This window comes from Boleophthalmus pectinirostris, unplaced genomic scaffold, assembly GCF_026225935.1.
Source record: "Boleophthalmus pectinirostris isolate CB_2022bp ecotype Guang Dong unplaced genomic scaffold, ASM2622593v1 HiC_scaffold_13, whole genome shotgun sequence".
NCBI lineage: Eukaryota > Metazoa > Chordata > Actinopteri > Gobiiformes > Gobiidae > Boleophthalmus > Boleophthalmus pectinirostris.
Window position 1 is genome coordinate 32,655,479 of NW_026571036.1, and position 13,276 is coordinate 32,668,754.

General features: G+C 38.7%; 1 protein-coding gene across 1 annotated transcript; it reads left to right on the forward strand.

Annotated features, from left to right (window-relative positions):
* The first annotated feature begins 2 nt into the window (after positions 1-2).
* zfyve1 (zinc finger, FYVE domain containing 1) lies at positions 3-11,409 on the forward strand. The gene is made up of 14 exons (XM_055149330.1): positions 3-207; positions 576-1,457; positions 2,269-2,469; positions 2,949-3,192; positions 3,793-4,053; positions 4,531-4,745; positions 4,962-5,068; positions 5,227-5,335; positions 5,529-5,626; positions 5,749-5,866; positions 6,117-6,287; positions 6,816-6,996; positions 7,421-7,534; positions 8,278-11,409. The coding sequence occupies exons 2-14, from the start codon at positions 1,176-1,178 to the stop codon at positions 8,508-8,510; spliced, it is 2,334 nt and encodes a 777-aa protein (XP_055005305.1). The 5' UTR covers positions 3-207; positions 576-1,175; the 3' UTR covers positions 8,511-11,409.
* Positions 11,410-13,276: the final 1,867 nt, after the last annotated feature.

Genomic DNA, 13,276 nt, shown 5'->3' on the forward strand with positions numbered 1-13,276 from the left:
TGATGTAAAAGCGACAACAAACAACAAATCCGGGGCTTGAATACAAAAAGAAACGCCAGCCAACTTTGTCCTCCCCTCTGACACTTTATCCGGGGCTGTAGATCGATGTCCGGAGCATAATTTCGCATTTTTATCCGCTGTCGTGGCAGATTTTTACTCATTTTGTAATAGCCGCTTGCCTGTCGGTCTGTTGTTTGCCTCTGCTAGGTCAGTCGACTAATTTAAGCTTGTATTTCGCAACTGAACTAAAATAGATTGTGTAATTAACAATTTATGAACTAGTTACTGTTATAAAAAGTACAGTATTGTTTACACGACTTGTCATTCGATTTCAAGGAATAATTTTGTTTATAAGTGACAAAGGGCTGAGTGGCTAATTTTAGCTAGCAGTTGTTGTGCCAACTATTTTGCAATTATTATTTTGAAGTAGCTGTTAATAACTCACTATCTCAACAATCTAAAAGGCGTATGACGTTTTACTTAGTTTAATATTGTAATAACTTAGCAATAGTTTTACAAAGTACAATAAGAAATGCTTTATTTTAATTCTTTTGTTTATCTTTTTTTTCCAACAGTGACTGGCAGGTTTGTTTACATCGGATGCCCTTCCTTTTCCCCTGTTACATGACTTTGACATGATGGAGCTCACTGAAAACAAGTGCCAAACTGTAATTATGTATAATTTCAAATGTGGCCTTTAAAATTCAAAAAGTGATCAATAATAGCTGTGTAATAATAATAATGTCTTCCAATGGACATTATTTAGTCCAAAATTGATTAATAGTTAAATGAATTGTGTCTTTTTTTTTTTTTTTAATAATTTATTAGTTATTCATTTAACCTTTATTTCACCAAGATAGTTCCACTGACATTCGGAACTATTCTAAATGTTTTAGTAACAAGTGAAATTCCTAAATGACTGAACCATACCAACTTTATTTATAAAGCACTTAACAAAACTTTACAGCTGGTCAAAGAGCCATACAAAAACATTGAATAGACAAAGACAACCACAAGTCAAAGTTACTCAGGTTAATTAATAACAACAATTCTACAGCTCATCTGTCAAAAGCCAGTAAGAAAAGGCACATTTTTGGAGTGGTTTAAAAACAGGTAGAGCCAGTTGAATGTCTAATTAGCACAGCTTCAGTGAGCAATAAAGTCAACTGTGAACGATGAGCGGTCAAGGTTCATGTGTAGATAAAGGCATGAACACCGTATTAGTTTGTCAGGAGAGTTATGCGTGTGGAGGATCAGATGAGGCAGCTTTTGAGTGCGATGAATGTGGGAGTCTGCAGTGCACTCGGTGCGAACTAGAGCTCCACCTACAAGAGAGGATGAGGAACCACGACCGGGTTCGGATCGCACCCGGCCATGTGCCATTTTGCGATTCCTGCAAAGGGGATGGGAGCTACGCCGGGAGCAACGGAAGACTGCGGGCCGCGGTGAGATGCCAGGTGAGTGACGATGTGTGAAACATTAGTGATGATACCTTTCAGCTGATGTCATCAACATTCCTTGGGAGGTGAAGCTAACTGGAGGCACTGCTCTGTCTGAAGCTTTGTTACTCAGGTTTGACTTTGTTTTAAAGCAGAAACTAACTTTCAGTGATAGAACTCCCCTTGCAGCTCCTTTATGAGAATACATTGTCACGAGCAGACTCAAAAAGAACAGTTTTTAAATTTTATTTTAGTTTTATTGAAGTAATACCGTATAATCACATACAAAAATTAGAGCCAGAGTTTCCCAGTAGAATTCTCTTGGGATCAGGTGTCAGCCATATTTACTTTCCACTCTGAGACAGAAGAGGAAGACCACGGGCACTTCAAACACCCCACAGGGACTTACAAAGACCTAGGGTTAGAGGGTTAGGGTTAAATAAGGTAAAATATTACTTAGTTCTGCTTTAACACAATCTGTCCATAAAGGAATGAAAAATAAAGAAATAGTTGACATTTATGAAGGCACCTCAGTCTTCTAACATAGAAGTCACTGGACTTGTTTATTTTATGAAGTTGTTTAAGATGAATATTGTGATTACAAATGTGCAAATTATAACTATATAGCAAACACAAGCACAATAATATCTTCTTTAAAGTGGTTTCAAAGCATGGTTGTCCCTTTTGGTGAATATTTAGTCACTCAGGCCCCATCCTTTCAAATGCAATTAAATCTGATGATATTACTTTAGATTTTTTTATCCAACTGTGAAATTTCTATAATCATTTTATAAGTCAGATCGATAAATCTTGACTTACCTAATTCCAGGGATGCAAGATCAACCTGTGCTTGGACTGCCAGAAGAGAACGCATGGAGGAGTGAATAAGAAGAAGCATCCTTTAACGGCATATCCTCCAGTTCAAACCTCAAAGGAGAACATCGACGCAGACTCAGATGCGGAGAGTCTCAGAGCAGCTCTAGAGAAGGTCACAAGCTTCCTATTAGTCGACGAAAAGGAGGAGATGCAAGTAAGTGAGAAAGCCTGTTTTGATACTTTGCAGTGACATCATCTGGGGGGTCTCTCTCTCTCTCTCTCTCTCTCTCTCTCTCTCTCTCTCTCTCTCTCTCTCTCTCTCTCTCTCTCTCTCTCTCTCTCTCTCTCTCTCTCTCTCGCTCTCTATCTCTATCTCTCTCGCTCTATCTCTATCTCTCTCGCTCTCTATCTCTATCTCTATCTATCTATATATGGCGGAATGTTCATCAGTTACCATGGACTTTTGGCTAATGCTATCTAGCTTGTAACTGTAATTTTATCTGTGAGAGACTCATTGTAGTTCCAACTAAATCAGCTCTTTCTGGTCACATTGTGTTAAATCGAAGCTCAGATTAAAGTCTCATAGAGCTTCAGACAGAGCAATGCCTACAGTTAGCATCACACCCCCAGAGAATGTTGTTGACATCAGCTACAAAGTATTAATATAGTGTTGCATTCTTTCCCATTCCTCAGGTAAAAGATGAGGAGGACTTTGTGAGCAGACTGGGCTGTGGACCAGAGGAGCTGCTCAAAGTTGTATCTATCTTTGGAAACACGGGTGAAGGGAAGTCCCACACTCTGAATCACACCTTCTTTTTGGGGCGAGAGGTTTTTAAGACGTCCCCGGCTCAGGACTCGTGCACAGTGGGAGTCTGGGCAGCTCTGGACCCTGTGCGTAACGTGGTGGTCATCGACACAGAGGGACTGCTCGGAGCTGGTATGAAGATGGTTTTAGTTTCATTTCAATAATCCATTGCAAAAAATATATTTATGGGGTAACAGTACAAAAACAAATCTGAAAACTCTTAGTCGTAGTCGTATTAGTAGTAGTAGTAGTAGTAGCAGTGGTAGTGTTAGTAGTAGTAATTTTATTTTCATATTATATATTAAAATCCTCAAAGGAGCCACCCTTTGCTTTGTCGATGTAGACTAAGTGGAGTTATTTAAAAACATTTTTCGACTATATAATTCCATATGTCTCGCATCATATGTTTGATATCTGCTGTATGTATCTAAAATGTAGAAAGCAGTAAAAAAAAAAAAAGCATGTGTCTAAACTTTTGACTGGCAGTGTACATGAGGTAATAAACTATACATAATTTAACGGTGAAGGAGAAAAGGCATTTCTTTACTGTATACATGACTTTTTATCTTAATCTGAATAAATGTATTTGTTGAATAAAGTAGTAAGTACAACAGAACAAAAGAGAAAAAAATAACACAAACATGAAAATTCTAAATTCAAGTCATAATTCAAGTTAGTTAGTATTTTTTTTACAGTGTACTCACAGTTAATAGTACCTTGTTTGGTTTTTAGGAGCCAATCAGGGCCAGCGTACTCGTCTGCTGCTTAAAGTTCTGGCCATCTCTGATATGGTGATCTATCGAACTCATGCGGACCGTCTCCATGATGACCTGTTTAAGTTCCTTGGCGATGCTTCCGAGGCGTATCTGAAACATTTCTCCAGAGAGCTGAAGGCCACGACAGCGCGCTGTGGTCTGGACGTACCTCTGTCCACTCTGGGGCCTGCTGTGGTCATCTTCCATGAGACTGTGCATACAAAATTACTGGGCTCAGGTACAAACAAACACACTATACAAAAGAATATCTGCTAAAATTACCTGAATTCTAAGACTGGACAATATACGAAACTGCTTTTATCAGTGGTGCAGTTATTAAAAAGCAGAAATGATTTTCGCAATAGAATGTCCTCTGCAAACAGCAAAACATTTAGAATATTTGTTAAAGAGCAAAATCGACTTTTCAGAGCTTTTAATATTATAGTAATTTCCCCCCATGTACTCACCCAAAATTGTATTTGGAGTGATTTGTGCATGTTTAATTGCTTATGTTCGCCCAGTGCTCTGTACTTTGTTCTCCAATTTTATTTTCTTAACCGGTGATACACGTAGGATTTGACAGTGTTGCAAAAAAAATTCCACAGTTTGCTTGCATGATGTGCAGCTATCCATAAGTTATGATTAACATCTGAGTGAATGTTTGGTGGTTCTAAGCAGTTATTCAGTATTCCACTTCACTCTTGTTTCCTCTCAGATAAACCATTAGAATCAGCTGACCGCCTTCTTCAGGAGCGGTTCAGGAGATTGGGGCTGTTTCCGGAGGCGTTCAGTTCAGTTCAGTACAAAGGGACTCGAACCTTCAACCCTCCCACAGACTTCACAGGACTCCTGCGTTGTTTAGAGCTACAGCTTGATAACAACAACACACGCTCCCCCAGATCTGCCACTGTCATCTACAAGGCTCTGCAGGTGAGGCTGATACTGTGTAACAGGCCAAGGGGGGATCAGGAGCAGGTGGTCTTTTGGAGACCGTCTCCCTGTTTATTAAGAACAGAGACAGTGCCTGAGGGGGAATGCACATATTTATAGGGCAGATTTATTGGACATGGCACATCATTTAGTCCCTTACAACTGTATAGAGTTAAACATTTTAGCACATTCTTATTGTTGTCCTCTCCTGTTCAGGCCCTGAGTGAGCGCTTCAATGGGGAGATCCAGGACGAGCACCTGAACAGCACCTGCTTCTTCCCTGATGAGTATTTCACCTGCTCCAGCCTCTGCCTCAGCTGTGGGTATGGACTGTCTCTTTTACACTCACTTTAATGTGTAGGATCATTTAGCCTGGCAGAGCCAGATTACTCTCTGTATCAGTTTGTATCAGTTTGTGGTTAATGTGACGATTTTCTTTGAGCTAAAGCTCACTCTGTAAGATGTGTGTATGACGTCATAGGTCTGGTTGCAAGAGCAGCATGAACCACCTGAAGGAGGGTCTGGGGCACGAGGCCAAACATCGATGTCGATACTCTGCTCAATACGACAATCGCATCTACACCTGCAAGGTCTGAGCTCCCTATAGCTTCAATCTAGGAAGCAAAGCATTATATGAATTTGTAATTCTTTGTATTACATATTTTTATTGAAAGAGTATACTTGCACTTGTGCACACATATTTAGATTGGAGTATAATCTCATTATGATCCTTAGTTTTCCTCAGAGTCCCCAAATTTTTATTTAAACTCCCTTTTCTTTCAGGCTTGTTATGAGGGAGGGAAAGAGGTGATTGTCGTCCCCAAGACCACTGCTTCCTCAGACTCACCGTGGTTTGGACTGGCCATTTATGCTTGGTCTGGGTAAGTTTAATTTAGTGCAGCCAAACTATAAGATCAACCCTCATACATCAGCTCTAATCTGTAGTAATTGGGTGTAATGATATTAAATTTGTTTTGTTGTTTTATTTTTTGTGTTTTTGTAGTTATGTGATAGAGTGTCCAAACTGTGGCGTGATCTACCGGAGCAGACAGTACTGGTACGGAAACCAGGACCCAGTGGAGACTGTGGTCAGAACAGAGATACAGCACATCTGGCCTGGGGTGAGGAATTCAACGATGAAAAAAACCTTACAATTCAAAAATAAGAATGTTTCATCTCTCATTTAAAGGAAAATGGGAGAATCTGAAATCAGTTTCAATCACATGAGTTATTCCTGTTATAGACACCATTTTGAGAACGTTTGAATTCTAAACTTAAATATTTTATCCTATCTCTGGCACAGACACAGAGGCTGTTGGATTTACAGTGCAGTAATTTTGAATCTGTATTATTTTTGCCTTGTCTTTTCAGTGTGATGGTTTCTTGAAGGATCACAGTAACGCGGCACAGAGACTGTTGGATGGAGTGAAGCTGATTTCTCAGTCTGTCTCTGAGCTCAGCGTGACTCCGGCCAAAGCAGTGACATCATGGCTCACGGATCAGATCGCCCCCGCGTACTGGCAACCCAACTCCAGTATACTGGTGAGACTTATATACACTAAACTCTGTAATACTGGTATCCTCTGATATATTATTGTCTCTAGGGAGATGTTGTTGCTTTATGGTGTTATGGTCCTATATTTTTCCATTCACACATGTGTGAGTGATCCTGCATTATTAGTCTGTTTACATCTCCAAAGCTCAAAATGCTCAGTTCCATCATGTGATGTCCTGAAGCAGTATTTCTAAGTTAACAGTGACCTTACCTTTAATTTAATAGAGACTGACAATTCCAGGACTGAAATCACCCAAATGATTCTAGTGAAAGTGAGTGGAGTTTAAAAACACAGTGGAGCACTTCCTGTACATGACATCACCAGGTGGAAAAGAATGTTTTCTCTTTGACAGAAGAACTTAGTCTAAATATGCAGGGAAACAAAACACAACCCCGGGTACATTTGTAATGAGGAAACAACATTATAACATAGATCAGAAAATTGCATAAAATGGGCCCTTTCTATTTCCATGGAAACACGTGGTTGACTCCCTCACTTTGTTGTGCTCCTGTAGAATTGTCATGCGTGTAAACTGGAGTTTGGTCCTAATGACACAAAGCACCACTGTCGGGCCTGTGGAGGGGGCTTCTGTGGGTCCTGCTCCTCTAAGTCCAGACCGGTTCCAGAGAGAGGCTGGGGTCTGGGGCCAGTGCGAGTCTGTGACCAGTGCTTCACCAACAGAGAAATATCCACAGGTGATCAAAGAGTCTAAAAGTATAAGTATTACATTAGACCTATTAATAACTATGAATATAATATTACAAGATAAATATTCACAGTTAACACACGGAAGAGTTTTTACTGGGAACTTTTCATATTCATGGTAATGCTTCAAATTTGACTAATTTTTAATATACAAATGTTGTTCACTTCCCAGCTGAACAACCGCCACTGAGGAGTGTCTGGGTGGCATTTACATTAACGTTATGTTAGGTTTCATATGGCGAAAGAAAAGAGTTTAAGTTAAGTTACAAATCAGGACATAATGCACAATATAAGACATACTGTATAGAAATGGCAACATTCAATACTATACAATGCTTCTGTCAAGCTATTTTAATAGTTAGTAAACACCAATGAATTATTAGTTTGTTATTTTATTTGTATTTTATTCTGCAGAACTGTTGGACGCTGCACTGGAGGAGGACGGAGGGACCTTGATCGCCCGGAAAGTGGGAGAGGCGGTGCAGAACACTCTGGGAGCTGTGGTCGGAGCTATAGACATACCTCTAGGTGAGAATCTTTAATCTCTTCTCTGTGTGTCAGATGCTTTCAGTGTGTCCCTAAGGGGTCTTATTCTATGTAAAAGCTGCCAAGCCTGTAGCTTAGACTTCTACAAACATGTTCTGAAATTCATGGAATTCTCTTATTAGTTTAAAATTCAGATTTCAGTCACCTCTCTAATGCTTATATGTCTGGATGTGAAGTCCTCAATTTAAAACATTAATCACAAATGCAATGCAATTAGACATTTAGGCTTAGACAAACTTTATTGATCCACAAGGGAAATTACTTGGACATGGTAGCTCACACATCATAATATTATATTATAATAATAAAGAGTAAAAAATGTAAATGGTAATAATAAATTCAAAATAATCTAAATCCTTACCAATCACCAATTAAGAAAAAAAAAAAACTGGAGAGTGAAATAAGGCAGTGAAAACAGTGGTTCGTCAGCAATATGGTGTCTTGTAAAATAAGTGCTCAAATATGCACAATTCACTCCAAATACAACTTTGACAGAAAACCAGAAGGGGAAACAACCATAACATGTTTAAAAGCTCTGAAAAGTTGATTTTGCAGAATAGGTCTGCTTTAATGTCAAATGTTATGAATAGGCATTCTATTTGTTATTAATAAGACAAAATGTAATCAAATCGAAATTCAAGATTGATAAATAAGAGGAAAAAAAGCGTGAACAGTTTTTGTAATATCACCCTGAACTTCCTCACCTCCTCTGTGTCTTTCTACAGGTCTGGTGAAAGATGCTGCCCGCCCCACGTACTGGGTTCCGGATCAGGACCTCCACTCGTGCTTTGGGTGTCAGAGGGAATTCAACCCGCGTCTTTCCATTCATCACTGTCGCTCGTGTGGGCAGGGAGTGTGCGAAGACTGCTCCCCCGAAAGGAGACCGGTGCCCTCTAGAGGCTGGGACCACCCTGTACGAGTCTGTAATGCGTGTGGACAGAAACCAGGGGACCTATAACGCTAAAGGGAGTAATAATGACAGACAGCAGGTGAAGTGTCTTGCTTAAGGGCACAGTACAAAACCACCAATCTCTCAACCAATTGGGATACTGCAGACCCAAAGAAAAACAGGCATCTCTAGGCAATGATTGACATGGTGAGTTTGGCGGAGTGTCTTGCTCATGGACATGATGACAGTACACAATGACTTTAAAGAGCATCAGACTCCCAACTAAAACTATACAGAATAATACCAGAAACTGCATATCTGGTAGGTGAGATGTCTTGCTCAAGGACACAATGTCAGTATGAAGTATACAGTGTCTTTAGCTAGCATCAAACCACCAACCACTCAAACCGAGCTACTCCTGTCCCCAAGAAAACAGGGATCTTTAGTACTGTAAGAAATAAATAACAGGGCAGTTGGGTGGATTGTCTTGCTTAAAGGCACAGTGACACAACCAATAACCTCTCAACCAACTGATTTACTGCTATCTCTCAATAAACAAGGGGGTCTGTATTACTAGGAAGAGTAATGCCATGCAAAGTGATGTGGGTAAGGTGTATTGCCCAAGAACACAATGGCACAATGTTTGCCGCATTGAACCCCCAACCACTCAGCCTACTTAGCTACCTACTGCTGCCCTCAAGAACCCAAGAAACCTCTAGCACAAAAGGCAATTATTAACAGACAAGAGAAGGCGGGTGGAGTGTCTTGCCCAAGGACACAATGACAGCATATAGTGTCTTTTGCGAGAATTAAACGTCAACTTTTCAACTGAGCTACTGCTGCCCCAAAGAAACTCAGAAACCATTGGATCTGTAACATTATACGGAATAATACCAGAAATTGTATTATCTGGTGGTTGGAGTGTCTTGCCTAAGGACATAATGGCAGCATAAAATGTCTTTAACGAGCATCGAACCACCAACCTCTCAAACTAAGCTACTGCTGCCCCATTGGAAACCAGGGATCTCTAGACACAATGACAGTATGCCGTATTGAACCACAAACTTTTCATAACCTTTCAGGAAAACCAGGTACAACAAGTGCGTGGGGAATAATGGACAATGTAAAGTGAGTGACGTGTCTTGCCCAAGGACACACTGGCAGTATACAGTGTCTTTACCACCAACCTCTCAAGGACAAAGTCATGTTTCAGAACTGGCATTACCTTATTGGTGTTTTTGGTTTACAGGCATTGAAATTTTGTAGTTTTTGATGTCATTTTCAAACATGTTTTATATAAGTTCTGCAAAAATATGTTGCGTTCAAGTTTTAGAATATGATGTTGTTATTTCGTTGAGGCAGTTGTGTGTTGTTATGGTTGTTTATGGCAGAATGTTCAGCGGTTACCATGGTGGCACAATGCACACATTAGTGAACACTGCCAAGCGTTTTCAAATTTGTCAAAAAACTCAAGAAAAGTACAAAATAGATTTAAACAACACATTTTCAGGAGGCTGAGATCAATGCGAGCGTTCATGGTCCAGTTTAGGAGTTTGTGAGTGTGTGAGAGACTTGTTTAAAAGCACAAATCATCTTAAATCAGTTCTTCCTGGTCAGATTATGTTAAAACAAAGCTCAGATTAAAGTAATTTGAGAACTTCAGACAGACCAGTGCCTGTACCTGCAAAGTATCAATATGACGATTTTTACCAATTTACCATTTTTGCCCTGCCCTACTTGAAACTCATCATGAAAACAGATCAAATAAATTACTTTTTAACTACTTCATACTACAAATATAAAAAAAATCATACATTTTAACCAGATATTGTTTTGCAAAATAACTTGACTCCCACGAACTTGAATATAGAATTATTTATAACTTTTGCTTACATTTTATGCTTCCAAATGCAACTGAATAAATACTGCCCCCTCTTGACAATCCCCTGTAACTGCAATGCACCTTCTACTGTCCATCTCAAGTACATGTCTGTAAGTTTACATAAAATAAAATCTCATTAATATCAGGTACATTTAGGATTTTTCGCCCTTGAAGTATTGTTTCTAAAAGTTATAAAAATACAAATATAAAATAAAAAAGTTGCATTCCAATGAAAACTTAACTGCCTTGCCCATAGAATATGAATTACTTCCTTAAAGGTGCACTGAGTAACCATGGAGATAGATTGAAAGCCACTACAGCAAGTTACAGGTCAGATCTGTTGGAGAGGCAAGCTCGCTCACAATAGAAATTCATGCTTTTTTCGATATAAAACAGTAATGGAATGCATCTCCGTGGAAACAAGCAGATGGAAGAAAAGTTACACTGTGCCCTTTTAAAAGTAGAATTAACACATGCTCTTAGTTTTATAACAGCAGAGGAAGTACAACTGGTATGCCATTAGCTGTCAAATACTGGAGTTATCACTATATAGAGGCCTTTTTAGATATTGCAAAATTTAATTAAAACAATATATATGTTATTTGAAAATTAATAGTACTTGCATTTCTTTTCCTCTAAATTGTAACCTAGGTATCAAAAATGTAAAACCAAGTATACTGTAGCATCCTCATTGTAAAATAGGTTTAAAAAGGGAAACGGGATTGGCTAGAGAGGCTCGTCCCTCAAAAACATAGTTAGACTTTGGGTTTGAGGAGCGTAATATGTAACGTAATGTAAGCAATACTTAAATCTTAATGGCCTTTTAAATATTATGTCTTTGAATTATTAATATGTGGTTTGGTAAAGCTGTTTGATTTGATGTTTGTTATTGAATACAGTGGTTCCCAAATTGTACATGAGAAATACTGACAAAACAATATTCTGATTGTGAGTGACAGGACTGAAAAATGTATGATATTTTCTGTATCATGCTTAAAGGGGAGTTTAAATGCACACACCAACATTATGTAAATCCTTTATGTCCCTTTATGTGTATTATGGATTAAACAGATAACTTAATTGCAAGTGTGTTGTCACTTTCATTACAATTGTGTTTTTGATATTTTGCAGCAAGAGTTTATCCTGATACTACATCTTTTATTGGAATAAAATATAAAAATATTTTAAATTAGTTTTGTCCATTAAATATTTCAGCCTTGGTCAAAACTACTTTCCCATGTGTACAGAATCCATAAACTTAAGATTTAGATGAAGTTCAGCACAAAACAGGGGCAGACTGGCAATCTGTGTGTTCTGAAAAAGTCCAGAATGGCCATCTGACCGCGGAGCCGCACCCTCCCCCACCCTTACCCACCTCCAATTTCCACTGTGGCCCAATTTCCACTGTGGCCCAATTTGAGTGCACCCGCAGCCCCCCATCCTCAATTTTCATGGTGGGTTGATTTGTGGGGGAAGGTTCAGGGCCGTTTTTTGGTCCCAGTCCTGTGTTTAGCTGCATATGACTGAAAGATTTTTATTATTGTCTTCTTTTTAATGTTAATTTTGTGATGATTATTTATGTTTTAATATGTTTGTATTTTGATTTTAATGCCTTCCTTATTTTGTAAAGCACTTTGAATTGTACTTTACAAATTGTGCTATACAAATAAACGTGTCTTGCCTTAAGTAGCCTACTCACATTCAGTCCATTATGTAACTGCTAATGACAGTGGCACTAGACCTGTCATTGTTTCTCTGTGGGGGAGGGACTTGATGCAGACTTGATGGACACAGAGGGGGTAGTTGAGTTGATGTGGATTGTTGACCTGGGTGTGTAAAGACAGAAGTGTTTGGTGAAAGGAGTGGGGATCTGTTACACCGCTGACATTAAGTGGTTTGTTCCGAAACTATTCACTCTACGTTTTTTTAAAAAATTTGTATAATTATCTTTGCTCAAACTACAAATGTGTTAAATATAAACCTGTTCTGTCTGTTTGGGTGTCAGACTGTAATAAATATATAAATAATCATTACTTTTACTTTTCAGTGATATTCAAAAATGTAGTGGAGAAGAAGATACCTTCTCTCAAATGTAGAAATATAAAGGTAAAAAGTATCCACTTCATCATGTACTTCAGTAAAGTACCCAACATCTCTCCTGCCCACATAATGCATTGCTGTACAAAACAATAATGGAAATTTAATTTGATAGTCTACAAATATGCGTACTTGCATATTGTCTAAATCTGACATCCACATTTTAAAATAGGCAAAGAAATGAATTGACAGTGAATACACTAAATCAAAGTGATGTAACATTGTTTATTTATTTATTTTTTATTATTTTACCCACAGTGTACAACTGAAAAGATATCAAATAAAGATTTAGACAAAGACAATGCAATTCAAAAACTGCGAGGAAAATAAAATCTGATTAAAGATGGAACCTGCTGACAGCAGCCTCCAGAAGGAGCAGTCATAACAATGAAATCCTGATGTCTTTATACAGACTCAAGTATTGTTAAAGGACATATATTATGAAATGATGTGTGTCCTGGTGATCCACTGAGTCTGTCTGATATTTCAACACTATGGTAGCTTCAGAAATAACCTGTAGCTGCATTTTGTGTCTGGCCATGTCTTTATTTATGCCACTCGAGTTTGAGAAAGCGTTACCACACTCGCCACAGACATGTGGCTTTTCTCCTGTGTGGACATGAGCAGAGAGGTAGTTAAAGGATTTAAAAGCCTTATCACATTGGTCACATTTAAATGGCTGTTCTTTGTTGTGAATGAGCTTGTGTCTTCTGAAAGTTACCACATGACCACATGTGTGAAGCTCATCCCACACTGGTCACACTTGTGGGCTTGTCTCCAGTGTGGATCCTCTGGTGATAGTGAAGAGTTTACATGTGTCTAAAGCTTTGACCACACTCACCACAGCTGTACGGCA

Bases quoted from the DNA above. Each gene is read 5' to 3' on its own strand.
- zfyve1 (XM_055149330.1), top strand. From the start codon at position 1,176: ATGAGCGGTCAAGGTTCATGTGTAGATAAAGGCATGAACACCGTATTA. The intron at 2,470-2,948 runs GTAAGTGAGAAA...CCCATTCCTCAG, and splicing joins ACGAAAAGGAGGAGATGCAA to GTAAAAGATGAGGAGGACTT. The intron at 5,867-6,116 runs GTGAGGAATTCA...TTGTCTTTTCAG, and splicing joins TACAGCACATCTGGCCTGGG to TGTGATGGTTTCTTGAAGGA.